Genomic DNA, 22,105 nt, shown 5'->3' with positions numbered 1-22,105 from the left:
TGTGTATGTGGATATATGTGTATGTATGTTTATCTCTTGTCTTACTTATTTATGTATGGATGTATGTGAGGCTTCAGCTATATACACTGTGCACCCAGTACAGTTAATAGACAAAAAAAATATAACCCTGCTCTCGAGTGCCAACTGGTGGTAAAATAAACAAGGTCTCTGACAGAATAAATGTGCCTCAGTGGAGATAGTAATGGGTTCAATGTTGCCCAGTTTAGCTGCTTAAGAGTACAGGTTTTTCTTCACAAGTATACTCAAGTAAAAGTAAAACGTACACTTATCTAAAATACTCCTGGAAGTACCAAAATGTTCAAAAACTTAAATGTAACGGGGTTAATTTAACTCGTGACTACCCACATCTGGACAATACAGAGCCATCTAGTGGTCAAATGTTACACAAAGAACCTTTAAGTACATGTGCAGTTAGCAAACGTATAAGTACCAACATATTTTTTTTAAGCATTAACAGTACATGAAATTAAATCAAATAATAGTTTATATGTATAGCATGGAACTATGTTCGTGAAATAATAATAATAATAATAATAATTTCCTTTGTATTGTCATTCTTTGTAACAATGTACACAGAACGAAATGTCGATACACCTGACCCGTTGTAGCGAGCCGATGCAGCCGCAGCCAACAGAGGGCGCCGCCATTTTACCAATGTTATAAGGAATACTAATGCAAAGTGCAGGTTTTTACGTACATTGTTTATGGCCAGGCCCATCTAGTTCCTTTTGTGAGGATGGATTAACACAATGTTTGTTCTTCTTCGCTAAAATAATAATGAAGCTTTGTGGTGGATCCATTGAGGAGCACTCCACCTTATTGGTCTTTTGTAAAATGAGTTGGAGTCATTGTCCTTGTGGGACCAATTCACCGGGACTGCTTAACAATTGTCACCTCGAAACACCATGGACACAGAATGACTGAACTATTGATTTTCCTTGTTGCCTCCTGCTTCAGTGACACACGATCAAAAGCAATGATTATTTAGTCATCTGGAGAGGGATGGTTTCATCTGTAAAGCAAATCATGTGTGTCATCAGGGGGAAGCTGCTGCCGCGATAGAGCTCAATGACCTTGGCGTCTTTACACTAAAACGTTTCATGTTCCTGATTGGAAAATAAATAGTTACAATAACATTAGTACTTTCTTTTTTTTTTCAGATTGGCTGATATTGTTTTTTAGGTTTAAACAGGGGGGGTGAGAGTGACCCAATAATGACAAAACAAAACTACTTCTTGTTCCAATCATAACTGATTCTCTTTGGACCTCTTGTGCAGTCCACATTTGGAAAGCGTTTGTCATCTCGAGCATAACAGAAGGCGTATTTAATGACAGATTTTTTTTTTACATAGGAATATATATATATATATATATATATATATATATATATATATATATATATATATATATATATATATATATATATATATATATATATATATATATATATATATATATATATATATATAAGTAAGAGTATTGTTTAGATAACATGGAAAGACAAACATTTTTTAGTCTAGTTCCCTACACGTTAAAACCGTTGGATCCAAATTACCCAAAGGTATTTCATTTCATTTCATTATTAGGAAAAAAAATGCGAATCCTTTGAGGATACGAAAATTCTAACTGAGCAGAGACATTGTGCCTCTCATGTTACAAGGCTGGCACTACTTGAGAGATACTTGCAGTTCTGTAGAGTAAATGCAATGATCATAATAACGATAAAAGTAAATTAGAACGATTTGCATTACAACTGAAATTTTCTTCCCCCAAAAAGACAAGTTTCATGTCCTTTTGTTTTTCTTTTAATAATCGAAACTGGTTCTTACCGGTAATTGTTGATTTGATTTTGTACAAAGATGTGGTTTGGTCTCTCTAAAAAGCTTTGGTTACGTGATATTTGCTTGCCGGTCTGCTAAAATGAAACTGAAAAAATTGGAGTTTTTGGAGTTAACTTTTTTTACCTTGGCCTTTTCCACTAAGATATCTAGTGACTTATGTCAACCTTTATTTATGTGTATTATAGTATATATCATATTATATTGTCTTTGTTTATTGTTTATATGTTTATTTCCTAATTTCTCTGTATTTTTTCCCAGACTACTTAATATTTTGATATTTTGTCAACTGTGCATTTCATATTGTAATATGTATCTCTACAATTACTGTTTATTTATTCATTTGAATAATCATATTTTGAAGTGACTGGTGAGGCACAGTCAGATTTACAAATAAATCAATAAAATCTTTGTCATTACTTGATTGGTAGAGAAAGAAAGCAATATATACTGTATGAACTGTTGCATTGGGGGGGTGTGAGATGTGAGGTTATTGTCTTACTTTAACTCCTATGCACTGCTCCTTTAGAAAAAAGCATTGAGGCAATCTTCCATTATGAAAATAAATCCATGCATTGTAAAAAAAAAAGTACTGGATGGCTTGACTTGCTAGTAACTTGGTCATACTATCACCAATTCTATTGTTTAGGACTGAGGTGTGCACCAAATCAGAATTATCCCCATCTGCCATGCAGCCAGAGAATTGCTTGCCTCATCCTGCATCTGTAGACGCTCATCAGAGTAATACCTTACATACTGGTTGTCTTACATTTATAAAATTATATGAAAATTCTGTGACTCAGAAAAAAAACAAATGACAACATTTTGAAGTTGAATGAGAACACGGCGACTGGCTGGTTAGCACGCAACCCCACAGTGCGGAGGTTCAGGGTTCAAGTTCAGCTACAGCTCAGTGTGCCCTGCGGCTGGCTGGCAACCATTTCAGCGTGTCGACTGCCCACTGCCCGAAGATAGCTGAGATGAGCTCTAGCACCCCCGCGACCCTACTGACTATAAACAGTGCAAATAATGGATGGAGAACACTTTAACACTGAAGAAATATAGAAAATATATAGAAATATATTTTATATGTCTATATATTTTGTAATGACAGGCGTGGCACAGCCTCACCTGCCTACCCATACTGCACGTCAGTGATTTTTTTATTTTTATGAATTTATTTCGAAGACTATGAGAATAAAACTATACTAATAATTTTTTTTTTTTGCTTCGTAGTTGCTATTTTTACCCTCCCTACCGACCGATGATTGCAAACATTTTATTGTGTAGAATATTTGTTACGACAGGATTTGACTTACATTGCCTTCCAAACACATGGTCATGTTTCATTGACACGCAGGCAGACAAAGGAGGGGGTGATGGGAATGAGGTTGTTAGGAGGGATGAACAAGTTTGTGCAGCGTTGGGGGAATGGGGAAAGCGCAGATGTGGTGGCGGGAGTCCACTCTCACTAGACAAGGTTTGTGCTGCGGGATGCAGAAGAGAGCAAGCCAAATGTGAGAGCGAAACAGGCGAGGGAGAGAGAAACAAGGAGACACAAGGAGTTGATTAATTAGAGTATTTTGGGAAGGAGCGCCAAGCATCCGTAAGGACAACCTTGTCTGCTTTGTTGTGAACGTTTTCTTCTGCGACATGTTTCGCTAAGGAGCGCTTCGGCTTTGCCAAGAGAAGAGTAGCACGTGAAAGTGGCTGAAGTGAGATCACCCAGTGGATGCGGACTACCGAGCAGCTTCTTCGAGTGAGACCGTTGACGGAAGAACATAAACGGAGCTCCTCTGCCCTCATTGATTTTATTACATTCTCGTCTCACGTTTGTCACCCCCACCCTCTGCTGGTTTGTATTCCGTCCTCGCTCCTCCTCATTTCTCTCACTCGCTGTCACAAAAGCAGCAGCGCCGGACGCTCTTCGCTTTTCTTTCCGCTGAGTCGGCAGCATCAGGAGAGACCAACAAGTCCGCTGAGTGAACCGTGCTACCTAAGGGGGGAGTGTCCTTCCCTGACCAGCCAGCAGGGAGTGGATTTACAATTTACCCTGGAGCTACATGTGGGCCGGAGCTCCGCAAGCCAGTCTGGGAAATGACGCCGTCCCTGCGGTGGTAGGAGCCCTGTGGGTGGCGGTTATGGCCCGAGACGGGCGCTGTCAAATGTCACCAGCAGAAGCCCGGCGGCGCGGGACAACCCGGCCACTCACTTTTGTTCTGCTGTCACGGACACGCCTCCACGGCCTTAGGCAAGTCTGCGTCCCCACTGGCTCCCTGAGTCGAAGAATCTTCTGGCTCCTGGCGCTGTGCACCTCCATTGGCTTGTTTCTATCCTGGTCCTCAAATAGGCTGCTCCACTGGCTATCTTTCCCCACCTACACTCGTGTCCACACTGAATGGGCTAAAGAGCTGGATTTCCCTGTGGTCACAATCTGCAACAACAACCCCATTCGTCTCTACAAGCTCACAAAGAGTGATCTGTACTTTGCCGGACACTGGCTGGGCCTGCTACTGGCCAACCGTACTGTCCGACCTCTGGTGCTGGACCTGTTGCAGGAGGACCGTGTGGGATGGTTTGGAAAGCTATCAGACTTTAGGCTTTTCCTGCCGCCACGGACTTTTGAGGGCACCAATTTGGAATTCATGGACCGCCTGAGCCACCAATTAGATGACATGTTGCTGTCTTGCAAGTACAGAGGGGAACCTTGTGGGGCTCACAACTTCTCATCTGTAAGTTGAATACATTTGACATCTGTGAAATTGCTTTTTTTGTTTGAATCCAGAAGTATATTTGGCCTGAGACCACCGTCAGCTTTCGTCAATGGGCATTTACGTGCAGGAAATAGTTGGATTAAGGGCAGAATTTGGGCTTTTCAATCCATTCGAATCAGTTAACGTAAATAGTGACAGGATTTTAACATATATGAGCAGTATCTGGGGGGCGGCGCAATGGCTGAGAGGGTAGTGCACCGACTTCATTGATCTGAGATCCCAGGTTCAGTTCCAGCTACTGGCCTCCCTGTGTGGAGTTTGCCTGATCTCCCCGTGCCTGTATGAGTTTCCTATTGGCACTTTGGCTTCATCCCACTTTCCAAAGACATGCAAGGCATGTCAATTGAAAGGTCCAAATCATCCCTAGGTAGAAGTGACCTTAGTGGTGCAGGAAATGGTTGGAATTGGTTTTCGGGAATAACCCAAATTAAAAGAGCAGAACACACGCAACATAATTTCACGAATATACATTCTTTCTACATTTAATTTTTTTACAATTAAAAAGTCAATTTCGGCAGCACGGCGGCGCAGTGGTTAGCGCATGTGCAGCACAGTTCAAGTCATGGGAACCCCCTGCGTGGGTTCAAATCCAGCTCCAGACTTCCTGTGTGGAGTTTGTATGTTCTCCCCGTGCTTGCGTGGGTTTCCTCCTGGCTGGGATGGGCTCCAGTACCCCCGCGACCCTACTGAGGATAAGCGGTGCAGCTAATAAGATGAGATGGTAAAGTCCATTTCATTTGTGTCAATCACCACTAACAAATTATCATTGTTATTTCTTCATTGTCTCAAAAGTGTTTTGTTGCTGAGTCTTGTGTACAGTTATCTCTCTATAACGGGATTTACTATTCATAATTTCACTACTTCGTGGATTTGCATTGTACATTACTGTATATTCTGAATTCTAATTGGCTCCCCACTTGTTGTTTGATGGTATGGTAGTTATTTAAAAAAGCATTAAAGGTCTTTAGCTATGTATAGTTTAATATCCATTTATTTGTGTAACCAAATGCTTGAGTCTGTACACAGCCAACAAATATGGTACAGTATGTTTATTGATTAGTGCTTGGCAACAAATAAAACATTTTAATTGTGATCAATCACATGAGGGTCTTTTGATTACCTGTGTTTAATCGCATTTTAAAATACCAAAACCTAGGACTTTCAAAAGGTTTTTTGGGGTATACACTTTCAAATGCATTTCCTTTTGATATCTAAGCCCCATATGATTTGTTGGGATAATACCTTCGAGATTCTAAATACACTAATCCTGTTATGAAATTGGTTGCCAATCTCAATCGTAAGTATTTGAAACGTGATCTAAAGCATATGCATGTTTGCCATTTTAGTGTATCAATTGGATCAATTTCACTCTATTTGAATATCGATAGCAATTACTGTCAACAATCATATTGTAAGAGGGTTTTGTACATATGGGCTTTTGTGCAACTCATTTCTTTTATGGGGTTGCTTGGTTGAAAGTGCATTGGCGTAGAAATAGACACAAATGGAGTGCGAGACAAAGCAAGAAAAAACAAGAAAACAATGAAGTTGCTGTTGATATTAAGTGCTTGGACAAAAGGAAAAGTCTCTCTCCGTGTGTTGTGTTTTAACCCTCCCACATTGCAAACGATCTTTCATTTGCACATGCACGCACCTAAGCACGGTACATAGCCCCGGTTAAAAACCGCGCCATGGCGGTATGGAGGGCATGCATTATTTGCTCGACTATGTTTAAAAGTTTCACCAACTTGATGGACTTTCACATCAAATGCACCACGTATTACAGCAATACTTTGACATTTTGTGAGCAGTTTGTAAAGCTGTAGACTATTCATAAGCTTGCAAAGTGTGTGTCATTTTGTGCGCTGTCTGTATAAAGTGATGTGATTTTTACTTAGCACATTCTGTGCCTGTTTAAAGTGCAATACAAAAATATTCCTGTAAAAATAAGATTTAGGCAAGATTAATGCATTGAAGGGACATTATGTACTATCTAGTGCCTCCTAGTGGTACCAAAAAACTTTCAATAAGTAAAAAAAAAAGTAATTGAATACTTAGCAAAAATACATAAAAAATCATAGGTCGAGCTATTTTTATTTCTCTTACTTCGGGAATTCCCTGTCCAGAAGTCGCCGCCATGTTTGTCTGCAGTCTCGTTGTGTGTTTTGAATGTTGAAAAAAATTATGTGAGAAGCTCCCGTTTCGTAGGGAACAAAGACATACTACCAAGAAGTAATATTTTGGGTCCTTGCCCACATCATTGAGTAAGAGTATTGTGTGTTTGTGTTTGGAAGAAAAAGATTATATCAATTTATGACGGTTTCATTCAACTCATGTTTTTAGCCATGTTTTCCGACTGCAACTGCTAGCCATGTTATTGACTTTGTGCTTTCCGAATAATGGGTCGCATAGCCACCCTTGCCTTATTTTTTTGGGTAGAAGTAGTTTGTGTTTTGGAATAAAAGATTATACAAACTTATTCTGATTCGATATTTTTTCTTTGTAGTCGTAGTTTGCGAATCTCAATAATTCAAGCTAATTGTTAGCTCTACACTGCCCACAAAGGAATTGGCATCTTTGGTGTCTGATCTTGATATTGGTTTTACTTTGGTTGATGTAATCTAGTTACTTTGTATGACAATCGTTGATGTATGAAAGAGAGTAGAATACATGTGGTGACATGGACTGTGTTCTTAATTCATACATAATATCACTGCAAGAAAAAAAAAACATCATTGAGAATACATCTTTTTTTCTGCAACCATTTGTGAACAATTTGTTTATTTTTCAATATTGATCAAAATTACATCACCATATTGAGCCTTGAAATCTATCGTACTGACAATGCTTTACAAATAGATAAGGACACATGACACAAAAAAACATTGTAGTTTATGCTACTGAGTAGCTAGCTAGCCGGCCGTTGGAGCATGATACTACTTACGATTCAAGTTGAAAGGTTGGTTCCAGATACAAAAAAATGGAGCAGAGTAAAGACGGGACCCACAACAACATAGTCAAGTGAAATCAATTAATGTTTTTGTATAGCCCTAAATCACATTAGGTCTCAAAGAGCTTCACAGACCATACACTATTGCAAACTACACTATCCCCTGATCTAAAACCTACATGACAGCAATGAAAAACTCAAAAAAACTCAAAATGAGAAAAAATGAGGAAACCTTGAGAAGGCACAGCACATGAGGTAAATGAAATGAAATGATCTGCATTTATATAGCGCTTTTCAAGTCAATGACTTCCCAAAGCGCTTTACAATGTGCTCCACATTTCCCAATAGCGGCCTTGTATTGCAGCCATGTAAGACGCTAACCTGCTTATTGGGGGTATTAGGGGTTCGGTGTCTTACCCAAGGACACTTCGACATGTAACACGGACGAGCCGGGATTCGAACTGGGATCCCTTGATCCCAAGACGAGCGCTCTACCTCCTGAGCTACTGTCGCCCCCGTCCTTTAAGGCATGGTCACACAGCTTTTCACGGGCGTATCGAGGCTGAATCACGGCCAGAAGTTTCTGCCCGTGAAGCAGACGCGGTGGAAAATGTGCAAAATTGGCTAAACCCGCTGTTTACCCGTGGTATGCCCGCGAAACAGACGCCGGCGACTGTTCCGCGTCCTTATCGTGGGTAACCGAGGCTGCATCGCGTTTGACCGTGCTTACACGCGGTACACACGCTAATGCACGTGATAACACCACGATACAGGCGCAAAACAAACGTGCTATGACCGTGCTCCACCTGCGATTACCCGCTAAAATTTTGCGTCCTACCCGCGTGTAACCACATCTTGGCCGCGGCCGTAGCACGTCCTAGCACGTTGGTACCGCGTCTTTACCTCGTGTGTACCACGTGTGCCGCCCGCTGTTACCCGTGGTCTAAAGTTTTGAGCAGCGCAAAATTTTTTCACGCGGCCAACCGCGTGTGAATTTCTTACCGCGTGTAAAGCACGGCTGTATCTCGTCTGTATCGCGATCTCAAAGCGTCCCACAGCGTCTGCTTCACGGGCAGAATTTTCTGGCCGTGATTCAGCCTCGATACGCCCGTGAAAGGCTGTGTGGCCTTTAAGTTTAATTCCCCTTCCAGGATGACCAAGCTGCAACTTATCTTGCAATAATAAAAAAAACACAGATATTGTCAACATGAAATAAAGGTATTTATAAGCTATGGAATATAAATGCCTAGATTTAAACAGTTCCACTGAGGTTGCAGATCGAATCTCAGAGGGCACAGCATTCCACATGGCATTTGCAACTCAATTTATATTTAATGCATACTCAAAAATAATAGCATGTATCTGTGTAGTCTGAGGAAAAATATATAAAAGACCTTAAAATTGAAAAATTAAAGTGAAAATTAAGGAATTTGGGAAACCCAGACAATGCAGAACTTGTACATGAACAAATACTACTTGTAATTCACAGGATTAGCTGAACGGGCGTCTGAAATCATGGAGTCATCACCATCCTTACCAAGAGATTGGTGCTCAGTAAAATCGCTGGTGGACAGTCACATAACCAAACCATTCAAAACAGTGGTGTATGAATAGAAGTGAACCCTTTTTTGGTGAAAGAGCAGAGTGACTACATTTGTCTTGTTACAGTACTTCCAACAAGCTTTCTTTGTTTTCCCTCAAAAATATTAGCAGGTGGTTGAAATTTGTAGTTGTGGGTCCCAATCTACATCTATATTCACAATGTACTATACAACTGCCACTGTGAATGTACACATATTAAATATCATTAATATATTGTGTCTTTATTTTTTTTTAGTCTTTTGCACACTTTTACCTTTTTAATTTGTTTTAATTGCACTAAAAAGAAAATGCCTCTAATTGATATACCGTACTCGTATGATGACAACAATACACATTAATTGATTTTTTTGTTGTTGTTGTGACGGTCAGTAGAAATTGGCAAATGTTGCAATGTCATATTTCTGCTCATGTTAATTAGTGTTAGGGCATTGCATGACTTGCAGAGCATGTTGACTCAAAAATAGTGTTTATTCTAAATACATACTAATAATATAATGGATATTTACTTGTTTCTTTGGAATTAGATCCAAGGTAAACTACAAAAACACCAGCTTGAAATAACTCTTAGGTTCCCTGATCGTCTGGCCCTGTATTCAATCTAGGTCATTCCCACGAGTCTGCCAGAAGGTAATTGAACGAAGATTTATCTAACAAACCTGAAGCGGGAAACCAAATATTCAACAGCCATATATAAACACTATTAAATGAATCACAAATGAAGTTTTTGCACTTTCAACCAAAACATATGTTTCCTTATAAATTTGACAACTTTGCAAACTTTGTGTTTTAATTTGGGGATCACTGAAAATGAAATTGTTAAATATGATGTCAAATTGTTTTAAAAATATGCATCAAAGTAAAGGCTTTTGAATATATTAGTAGCCAAAAACAGAATATCTTGAGTGGTGGCTAATATTACATAATGTACCTTTAAAGTTCGCAGCTAATGTATAGATACAACAGTGGATTTTTCAGTCTAACAACAGAAAATAAAAAAGAAGTGAAAAAAACAAGAGTGAGGGTTTGTTTGATAAGTAAACTAGAGTAAACATGTATACATTGTTTCATTACTTAAGGCAACATCTTCAATAGGCACGTGCAAATAATAATAAATAGGGGAAGAAAGAACAGACTCGGTTTACATGAATGATTATTCCGCCTTCTTAATAAATAGCGAGGCAATGTTTGAGTCCTTTAAGTTTAAACTTTAGTAGAGACTCAATAAGTTAGAAAACATCACTGGATTTTGAGGATTATTTTCGGTTATATCACATAAATAAATAGTTAAAAAAATCATGCATTTGATTTCTGGATTGTTCTTTTTAGTTTATCTTTCTCACAGTGGACATGGACCTACGATGAAAATTTCAGACACCTCCATGATTTCTAAGTGAGAGATAAAGCAAAACAGCAGGGTGTTCAAATACTTATTTTCTTTTGTATGTGTTGTGTATATCATAAAATAAGCTGAAGCGTGTTCAAACTTTTCAGAGACACCTAAGTGTTCCATTTCAATCCGGGGTCTAACTTTCAATGTCCAATCACCGGTGATATAAAGTGCAGTTACATTAATACATGACTCTGTTGAGGGAGACGACCATGTTCTCCATCCCAGTGAGTGCAATTGTAGTTGCCTTTAACGTCATATTCATTTATTTTATTTCAAGTAAAAAAACGTCGGCTGGTAATGCTTACCTGAGCTAACCCTCTTTCTGACTAAACAGGCAGGCTTTGAGTTGATCAATGGTGACTAGCAAGGGAGCAATAAGTGCGACACACCTTGCATTCTGTATCACTTTTGTTTAGTTATGTTGACATACCGAAAAACAAACAGCTTTGTCACATTTCCGTTGGATTGACAAGCTGTTTGATGAAAATTGGCTGCAAAAGCGCATTTCTTAGTTCCCCCTTGTTAACAACTGTCCATTTTTTATGTTATTTGACAAATATCCATTCCATCCATCCATTATCTGCACCGCTTATCCTCAGTAGGGTCGCGGGGGTGCTGGGCCCCATCTCAGCTATGTTTGGGCAATGGGCAGGGGACACCCTGAACTGGTTGCCAGCCATTCGCAGGGCACACAGGGACAGACAATTCGCTCGCTCATTCACACCTAGGGACAATTTGGACCGGCCAATTCACCTGAAATGCATGTTTTTGGAACGTAGGAGGAAACCAGAGTGCCCAGAGGAAACCCACACAAGCACGAGGAGAACATGCAAACTCCACACAGGAGGTTCGATCTCATGACCTCAGAACTGTGCCGCACACCCGCTAACCACTGCGACGCCGTGCTGCTTATTTGACAAATAAAAAAACGTTATAAAGAAATGCAGTAAAGACATTTTTCATTCATTTTGAGGGTTCGGAAAAAAAAATCTTCAATTGGTTTTGAATTGAGAAAAAAAGAAAAAACACACACACACACACAACTGTTGCTGCTTTGGTAGAAGTCACGAGGCAAATAATGTTTAACTTGTCATGGAAATGATATGCTGCCTAGCATAATTGTTTGACTTTGTGAATGCTCAATAGAGTTTACATCCAGATATTGACTTTACCTTAAATAAACATATTATTACTCACGCTCTCATTCATAAGCAATGGATGGGATATTTGGTGGTCAACTAACCTGGGAAAATGTCTTGGAACATGTAATTTTTTTGTTGTTGTTGTTCAGCTCTTTGCATCTGTCTGGTTTTCAAGTTGGTTACACAATTATGTTTTTTAAATGTAGAGTTCACAGGAAAAACATCCAATCATTGTGTCTTAACTGTTTCCACAACATTTGAACAGTTACCGCTTTTGTAATGATTGGAGCCCTTAAAAGCAAGTGTAAATCAATGGTGCACAGACTGTTTGGACTTCCTGTTACAGAAAATCATTAAAGCCTTTGAGTGCAAAAGGAGTTGCGGGTGCATTTGGTCAGACGTCTAAAAAGTAAGACTAACCCCAAAAACTCAAATTAACATAAATAACTATACATATAGTATAAATGCGGGTTACTGGAATAGATAGATTACATTTTCATTTGAAAAATACTTACACCTACATAGTGAGCATTTCACGAACCAGGACAGGAAACAGGAATGGAGAATCCAATCGCGGAACGTACTCACAGTTTATTAGGAAGAGGAGGAATGCGCGCACACTCGATCCGGGGATCAATGGTCGCGGAAGTGGATTGAAATCCGAACAAAAGAGTTGTCAAAATCAAACAGATCAGGCCAAAGATAAAACAGGATCAAACACAGGCAAATTCACAGGACTAGGCATTTCACACGGAGTTTAACAGTCTTGCAATTGCTCTGACAACTAACGGCTCAAAGGACCGCGTTTAAGTACTCCCAGTGAGCAATCTGTCAATGCGTTTCAGCCGGTGTCCATGGGCGGGGCCAATTGGGCGCCTTAGCAACCGTGACAGAACCTGGCGCCACACGGCTGGGACCAATTAGGCGCAATGGCAACATGACAGAGCCGATTGATGAATTGTGTCCATCATAATTTTAATCACTGACACGAGACAGAAATACAATGCACTTGTGACATGTGCATGAATTGTATTTTGTATCGGCCAACTTTTCTACTGCTGCATGTTTGTCACAATGTGTTGCAGGTACAATTACTTTTCTCTTTGTCTGTATTTTATTTCTCTTTCGAAGTCGCATTCTTTTTACTGAATTAGCGCGAGGCAGCAGTTTTGTGACTAGGGCTGCTTCCGTGTGTTCGCTTTAGCTCAGTTGCACCCACGTGATGTGTTCACTGACCTTTTGTAAGTTTGCTTGATACTTGATTGGTACTTAATGTGCTTTTAATGTGAACGATTAAAGAGCAAATCTGGTCTGCCCTGTGAAAAAGGAAATTTTACTTTTGCTTAATAAACTAAAACTACGTGGTTAAAATTTAAGCTCTTTTTGGTAGGACTACAAGACACTTCCTGACCTTGTTCTCCACTGCTTTTTAGAGGTTACATAGTTGATGTATCGTAAACAAAATAGAGTGGTTTTATTAATATTGTTTTAATTTGTCTCGTATTTGTCATGTCCTGCACGGTTGTAATAGCGCCCATCTGGCCCCGCCCCTTGACACTGACTGACCTGCATTTTCTTGATTACTCCTATGGGTACTTAAACGTGCCTTTTGGAACTGCCCTTGGCTAGATCATTGTTTAGACTTGTTTGAACATGTTTATGCTTGTTGTGCTTGTTGGACTTTGTTGCACTTTGGTGTAACATTTTGTGTGATTCCGGCAAGTTCTGTTTAATCCTGTTAAATGCCTAGTCTGTAAATCTGCCTGCGTTTGATCCTGTTTTGTTTTGTTTTTGGTCCGTTTGTGTGTTGGACAACTTTTCTTTTCAATTAAAGTGACAGATTTTCTACGCAAACGAGTTCCTACTTCTTGCTTCCCGACCTGTTTCAAGACAGTCCCGTTCCGTTTAATGACAGTATTAGCATATTTTGCATTGGATTAAACAAAAGTAATCAGGTCACATTACTGCACTATTATGGTATTCGGATTAAGTTACTGGTAATATCTTTCAAAATGATAAGTACCCTTCCAATCTTACCTAACACAAAGTTTTGGCACATAATAAATATGCTATTTTGTAGAGGATTCGGTTTGGTTATATTTTGTTTGGGATACTCTAATAAACTCAATAGAGTAAAATCACCACCCCAATAAACAACGAATATTTTCTACCACTGGTTAAAACCCCGTTGTCCAAAAGGAAGCTGACATGACTCTCCAAGGTATATGCCGATGGTTGTGGAATGTTTCTATAGAGGATCCGAGGTTGGATTACTGTTGCATGCTTATGTTTGCCAGCATTATGCTTTCTGGAGAAACTGTGTTGACACACACAAAAATATTGGACGAGCAAACCTACAACTGATGACATCTGGGACAAGCTCAAGCACACGCACGTTTAATATTTAAGATTTGCCAGGCTCACTCCTTTTCAACTCAACTCTCCAACATCAGACATAACCACAATCTTAAAAGAAAGGTGTGGTTTCCTTGGTCCGTAAAGGACAAAAGTGGACAAACATTGTACGTTTATGTGAATCCAACCAACTTTTTTCTAACATGTATTTACATCAATTTGTAACTAGCAGAAACCAAGTATGACCCTTGACGTTTTTGGGCATCCTCTGAATTCTCAGACTTCATCCCCAGTGTGCTGTAAAAACTGCCAAAGAGAAAAAGAAAAAGTTGGACTGTGCGTGGGTGTTGCTAATTTCTCTTCTTGCACTGTTGTAATGTTTCTTTCCGCACTTCCAGCACGAAAGCCCACAAGGTGCATCAACCCATAGCTGAAAGGGTTTCAATAGCAAACAAACACAACATCCATTAGCTTTCAGCGCAACACATAGATGTCAGACTGCGTCATCATTTTGTTAGCTTTAACAAATCTGTGTTCACTACGGGGGCATTTGTTGTGTGTTTTAGACAAAAGCAACATTTTTTTCCACAAGTTTTGCTTGAGTATTAGTGACTCCAATTATAATATCAATAGATAGTAATAGTTAAATTGAACAACTTTATTATTTGAGGAAAAATACTGCTGTCACGGCAAAAAATATGCACTGATTGTATTTGTTATTTGTTACGGAGTTCCACAGACCATACATTGTTGCCTACGAGTCCTACTGTTCTCATGCTCTTCAGGGTTCAAGTTTAAAAACCGCTCACCACATAGAATTGATATGATTTCAATTATTTTATCACAGCAGTTGGAGCCTTGCCACTCAGGATAAATCCTGACAGAAGAGCAGGCAAGTTTTTCTTTGCCTTGACCAAGCCTCACTGGGAATCTTAAATTATCTCAGTGTGGGGAATGAGAAGACAGAGAAGGAGGAAAAGAAGTAGAAGATCCATAAATCTATTTGTGTTGGATTTGTGAGCTGGTCTCTGCGTATGTGGGTTGAATCAGTGTGGAAGTCTCGCAAATGATCAGAGAACCTTCGCTAACCTCTTGGAATTGCAACGCCAGCCAACTACCGCCAATTAACGGCTTGACGTATCATCACACTCTGCAACATACGTGGAAGTAAACATTTTTTTAACCCTCAGGTGGGAAAAGCAGCATCTCAGATCCAATAACTGCAAGTGCTGTACACTATCTTGACTCATCCAACTGGCAGTTGTGTTTATGGGATTTGTTGTTGTTTAAATGGAATATTTTTATCGAAAACACTACACACTTCACATATATTAGGGTCAGACAGTCCACTCTACAACTAAGACGTTATCGTTGTGAATATCGTTTGTTTGGGCAATAATCATTTATTTAGTCAGAAATGTGTTGCCAAGAATTGGCGACACAGAATTTTCACATTTTTGTCACTGGCTACCGTGCCAAAGAAGATGCCTTTGTGGCCAGTCGACTGTTGACTCTTGTAATTGTTGTAGAATATAGACTTGCATTCGTAGAATTGATTTGCATACATTTGTTCAGGAGACTTGCCGACATGTAGAAAGACTTGCTTACAGTTGGGAGAAATGTTGCTTACATCTTGGGAAGGTCTCTGCGGACGAATTAGTATAAACAATCTTCCTTAAGGGAGGACAACAGATAACGGCAAAGGGCAAGGTGACATAAACTGGCATAAACTTAAAAAACACTTCCAAATAAGGACGGAACCCTGGGCATGTACACATGAAAGGGTGTAGCGTGAAAGGGGGCGGAGCTAGACCGGTTTACACATGCTGTGTTGAAACTATAAAGACCCACGCATATCTGAGATTCGCTGAGTTTTCTTGTTGAAATTGTTGTATCAATTAAAAAGAGCTCCCTCTGACGTCATTTGATTCCTGCATTCTTTGAACACGTATGAGATGATTTCTCGACATATCTTCTTCAACAAATTGGTCTTATCTTTATCATAATCAGAAATCTAATGCCAATGATTGGGGTTACTATCAGTAAAACACATGCTTGAAGATACAATTCTACTGGTTTTGTACAGGTTTAAAAAAATATGGGAATATGTTTAGCAGTCAGTAGATAACTTGCTTTAAGACCCGCTTCCATTGGTTTGTACAGGTGTAAAAAAATGTCTTGAACTGGTCACATGGTATGAAGGATGTTAACATCCGAATAGAATTTCCCGACAATCATCGACGGTGCATACTTCTCATGCTTTCTGCAGTCGTTAATGCCCGTGCTTGCATTAGCTCCTTGCCCTAGCCCTCAATCCAATTTCTGACTTATTTGTCAATGACCGCAACAAATGGTAGCCAATCTGCCTTTGAACCTCCACGTTGATAACAGGTGGGTAACTCTGTGTGAAAAGTGGTAACTTTGAGCAGAGATGATGAGACTGGACATGGATGAAATTTAGAGATTAACACAGTTGCACAATGGAGTGCAATCTTTGCTGGAAATGTTGCTTGCTTGACCTAAAAGAACCACATGCGCTAGAGGTCATGTTTATATTGCAACTTGACGCCCACCATGCTAATATTTATTCATTTTCAGATCTTTGGAGCAGCAAACACCCACACAAACAATAATACAAGAAAGGAATCATTCAGAAATGAAGCTACAATCGTTGGAAAGTCCAACACTTGGATTTTTCATAGATTACACTTCATACCATCTGGTTTCTAAAGGTCTATAAAGTTAAATGCTTGAGGCGCAAGGTTACTGTATGCTAACAGCAGTAGAGCTCAAATCTAAAGAAGCAGAGCAGGTAGCATGCATACCTGATTTTTACACCCTCTGATTTACGTTTCTGTGTCTCAAAATGTGTCTAATGTACTCAAACATACCTCATTGGACAGCTGATTAAAACAGTCTTAAGTGAGATGTGATCAAAGTGGATAGATGTAACCCATCTCATTTTAGGTTTTATCCAACTGTTTGTTCTTAATATGGCTGAATAAGACTGGATGTCGATGGAAATGTTTGGACAAAATGAATGTTGAATTCAGTTCAAATACTTTATTTCATAAACTAATACTACATTTAAATGTGCATTATCAAATAAAAATATTAATGTAAAATTGTCAAAAATAATTTAATACCAATAAATGATAATAAGGAGTTTCTTTAAAGTGTCCCATTTAAAATGTACATATATATCTACTTATTAAATGTAAGTGCTTCAAATATATCTATTCTGTTAAATTAAGTGTGAAAATTAACACAGAGAACGTGCTAGTTAAATGTAACTTTCTTGTAAGTTGCGATTTTGTGAAAAATTCACCATACAGGCAATATTGGTATTCTCCAAAATCAGTTGAAAAGCCAAAATCAGTTAAATGTGTCAAAACTTCAAACCCTGAACTGCGTCATTGGCTGCAGAAAGAGTAGCAGATTCGTGGTGAAAGTCAAGTCAAGTCATGTTTATGAGGCGCCCATGTTCATTGCAAACATGGACGTGGCAATTCTGTGCGTTTCTTGCCCTGCTCGCTGCTGACAGACGAATATCGAGCTAGCCATGCCGGACAAATGGTTGTTGGAAATTGTCCAGTCGTCCCTTAGAATCCTCCGTCTCGCGCGATGCAATTAAAGAGCGGCAAGAGTGATGTGGGTAATTGTCCTCCTCTGGCGACTTGCTTCTTCATCAAAGGCGGATGGAATAGGAATTTGTATGCAACAATACACTGATTGGCATTTAGACAAATTTGATCTTTATTACAGACGCAAACCCCTTTTTACCCTGAAAATGTGATGGGATTTTTTAATATAATAGGACACTGGCAATTTCAATTCCTAATCAAAATTATTTTCGCTAAATAATAGGTTTGGCATTCCATCTATCTATCTACCCTGGTCATATCCCTCGAGAGGGGTGACCGACAGCAAGACAAATACGTACACAAAAATAAAGAAAATTAAAAAAGGGAAAAAGTAGCAAAAAACACACTCGAAAATTTTTGTGGACCATGGCCAACCCAAATGCCCAAACAAGTTAAGCACCTCGGCACCCAAGTTAGTCATGCTTTCGTTCCTCCAGATGAAATGGGACACGAGAAAGCAGCCATGTCACTCGGGTCAGGGTGAAACAACACAATCTTCTGTTCAACAGCATGGCTCGACAGCTTTCACTGGTTTACCCCTGCCGCGTCATACGGGTTCCCTGCCCATCCCTTAGAACACGTTTTACATAATAGAGTAAAAAAAAAACAATAGCCTCTCTGCATATATGGCACTTGAATAGACATTGAGCTTTGTCATACTCTACTTTGGCAAAACAATCCAACAAGTGCTTACATTTAAAATGCCCAAGACATCAATCGAACAACTGAAAAATTTGGTTTTGTAATGATCGTGTTCATGGTTCACGTATCATGTCGAGGCAACACTGTACAGTTTCTTATACCTCTGGTGGTGGTCATTGTTTTGATCGTCACATGGGCTATGTAGCTGATGCAAAGAAGTTTTGTCTAGCATCACAACTCCATGGCCTGGAATTTCCTTTCAAGCTTTGCTGTGACAGTCCATGTATCAAAACGTAAAGTAACCAGCGCTTGCATGAGTCTGATCTTTGACTTTGCTGCTATGTTCTTGCATTTTTTGCTTTTACATTTTAAGAACTGAACAAATACAGTGTCTGAGTTTGTGGCAGACTTTCCTCAGTCACGTCAAAGGGGCTGTTATCTTTCCCAATGCGCTTGCCTCTTTGATACGCAGTCCTGATGAGCGCTGAAAACGTGTAAGGCACTTCACAAGAATATGCAGAGGAGCAGCTGCTTTGTCATTTCTGTTCTTTTATCAGCATTGTGCAACTGATCCCCTCTGGCGTCAGAAAAACACTATCCCTGTCAGAAAATGAGAAGTGTCTTGCCGACCTCTTAACCCTGCCCCCAAATTTACACACACACACATCTTTTTCCCCCCATCTGACAATATAAAAAACGGTTGACAATAGAATACTCCTGTCGCTGTCCAACTTTGCACTCTTAGATTAAAGATATTTTTGCCAAATGCATTCAGTGCTATTTTTTAGCACGTGGACATTTCTGTCCTTGGCCAGGCTTCACAGACAAAGGTGGAGGGTGAAGGTAAACAGCAGGAAAGACAAAGAGTGGATGCTGAGATCGTGTGAATAATTAAGGAGCTCAAGCTTTCGGAGCAGCCACCGATGCTGCTTCTGCTGTTGACTTCTTTACAAATAATGGAAAATAACACAGGAGGCGATTCATTGTGATGGTTTCTTCCTGTTTGAAAGCTCATTTTAAATTCATCATTTTGGGCTCTTGAACCCCACTGTGTAGATAAACAAACATATTTGCTCAGGAGCTTCTATTGTGCCTTGAACAAAGTTTCTAAAACATAAATCCCCTTCAAGTATAACAAAAGACGGTGAATTCCTAAACAATTCCTAAACCTCCAGGAATACACTGATACTGTACTATCTTATATTAGACAGTGTATGGACAACGTCACAGTAAATAAAAAAAAAAATAAGGGTCTTCCCAAACCAAAAACCCTGGATGTCCAGCGGGGTGTGCCCCCTCCTCAAACACCGCAACACCGCCTTCAGAGACAAGCCTCTTTACAGCACGGCCAGGACTGACCTGAAGAGAGGCGTTAAGGATACTAAGGCAGCCTACATGAGGAGGATCGAGCACCTCTTTGCTGGAAATGACTCAAGGAGAATGTGGCAGGGTCTACAACACATCACAAACTAGAGAGGCAACAACCTGGCGACTGTTGGGGCTGATGCTTCACTAGCTGCGGATCTTAACCAGTTCTTTGCCTGCTTTGAAGGCAACCAGCAGTCACACCACACCCACCAACAACCAGCAGCAACACATTGACACTTCAGGAGCATGAAGTAAGACGTGTGCTGAGATCTGTAAACCCCAGGAAGGCAGCTGGCCCAGATGGAGTACCAGGAAGGGTACTCAGGGACTGTGCCGAACCGCTGGCTGGAGTCTTTACTACCATCTTTAACCAGTCCCTGTCACAGGCTACCGTCCCGCCCTGCTTCAAAACCTCCACCATCATTCCCATTCCCAAGAAGTCAGCAGTGGAACGCCTCAACGACTACAGGCCTGTTGCACTTACTCCTGTGGTCATGAAGTGCTTTGAGAGGTTGGTGTGCCAGCACATCAAGGACTCCCTACCACCCACACTGGACCCCCATCAGTTTGCCTACAGGGCAAACCGCTCCACTGATGATGCCATAAACACCACACTTCACACCTCGCTGAGCCACCCGGACCACCGGGGGAGCTACGTCAGAATGCTCTTCCTGGACTTCAGCTCAGCCTTCAATACCATTATCCCAGAAATCCTGGTGGAGAAACTCTCTCACCTAGGACTCTCTTCTTCCATCTGCTGCTGGATAATGGACTTCGACCCATTTTGTAACAATAATAAAGGTATACAGTGGGACCTCGCTACTGCGCAGTTCGCGTATTCAGAGCTTCGTAATGGTATTTTTTTATTTTATATGATTTTTTTGCAGATTTTCACTTTTTGCGGGAATCCCCCTCAGCCGACGACCGTAGCACGGCGCGCCGTTCTCGTTTCCCGGTGTTGTGCCCAAATCCGACTCCCGTACAGAATCCTCCCCCCCTTGCGTGAACGCGCATTCTGCTGCGCTTCCGACAAAAGCGATCGTATTCTATATAATACGCTTATTGAAACCATAAAGCGAGCTAATTAAAATAATTGGCCGATCGTAGTCTATATAACGCGTTTATTTAAACAATAAAGCGCGATCGTATTCTACAAAATGCGTTTGTTAACGCGGATGAAAAAGTTATCAACGTCACGTCTCCCGCTCGGGCCGCGATGGCTCTACATGGCGCTACACGGCCCTCGATGGCTCCGGCTGACGGACAGGGCCGCGGGGTAAGGGGTAGGTGCTACTAATATTGAGTAACTTGAGTTCAACATACAGAAATAGAAGGGTTTTATTCTCGCCTAATTTTATTTTTTTATTAATTTTTTTGGCAACTAAATGCATGGGCACCTTAGTTGAAAAAAGGTGAGAAAATGGCTTGAATCCTTCCGTGGTACCTCGTCAAATTTGATTTTACACAGGGTAGGTTTAGGCATTTTCAAAGGAGGCCATTTTGAGATGACCAGTTTAAAACACTAAAACCTCTGAAAATCTGTAATTTATTTTTGTCATTCTTTTTAGACATTGTGAAAAAGTTGTTAATGTTTGACTTCTCTTTCCAGAAGTCAAAAAGTCAAATCAATGATTGTGCACACTTGCAAGTAAAAATGGTGAGTAAAAATGAATTACGGATTGCCCTTTGAGACTCTTTGTGATTAAGGGCAAATAAACATGACTTTACTTGACTTGACCTTGCACGCTTTTTGTCCAGCTCTGATTTGAATCGGTTACTACTGGCAGAAGGCATTTGGAAATACAGGAGGCAATCGCTGTTTTACTAAACAAGAATGTATAGGCTAATGCAGGCTGTGGGCCGTGAAAAAAAAAATTGGTCGACAGACGTGTCAATTGAAAGGTCAGGGGCTAATGACTGTATTGGTAGTGATTTTACGAGTCTGTTTATTTCAAAAGGGACTTTTGGAATAAAACGAGCGAATTACAAGAAGAAACGCAAAACGAACCAGACATTCTTTTATGCAGGTTTTTTTCTGTCTGCCTTATTGCGTGTCTTGGAGTAAATATTCTACACGGTTGGGTTCACAAGACTCTTGCGGATGAAGTGGGCCCTGGTTGTGTACTTTCATTGAATTTGATGGCTGTAAAATTATGTCCTTGCTGAATTACGCCAGCTTTATAGTTTTATCGGGTATCCTGTTTCAGACTGAACATGAAGTTTCTCTGATAAGTACATTTTGAAATGTTCATCATATCCTGAATACCAAGAATTTAATATTTCCAATCATACGCGACATATTTCAGTGCCTGCTGACATGGTCCAGAAGCCTACTTGTTTATCAAAAGTCCGGCGGCCTGCTGGTGTTAACGGGTTAAT

At 40.1% G+C, this 22,105-nt stretch overlaps 1 protein-coding gene across 3 annotated transcripts in view; it reads left to right on the top strand.

The window, feature by feature from the left end:
• Positions 1 to 22,105, top strand: part of asic2 (acid sensing ion channel subunit 2) — a 264,184-nt gene that overhangs the window by 147,028 nt on the left and 95,051 nt on the right. For 2 of the 3 annotated variants that reach the window (XM_088331789.1, XM_088331781.1), the window contains exon 1: positions 3,321 to 4,591. The exons of the other annotated variant lie outside the window; for it this stretch is intronic. In XM_088331789.1, coding sequence (XP_088187915.1) covers positions 3,923 to 4,591 — 669 coding nt within the window. In that variant the 5' untranslated portion in view covers positions 3,321 to 3,922. Of the gene's footprint in view, positions 1 to 3,320; positions 4,592 to 22,105 lie in introns of those variants that run through there. 3 annotated transcript variants of the gene reach the window in all.

This window comes from Urocampus carinirostris, chromosome 1 (assembly GCF_059441175.1).
Source record: "Urocampus carinirostris isolate Australia breed hairy pipefish chromosome 1, RoL_Ucar_1.0, whole genome shotgun sequence".
Lineage (NCBI taxonomy): Eukaryota > Metazoa > Chordata > Actinopteri > Syngnathiformes > Syngnathidae > Urocampus > Urocampus carinirostris.
The sequence above is the reverse complement of the archived record's forward strand: the minus strand, read 5'-3'. Positions and strand labels throughout refer to the sequence as shown.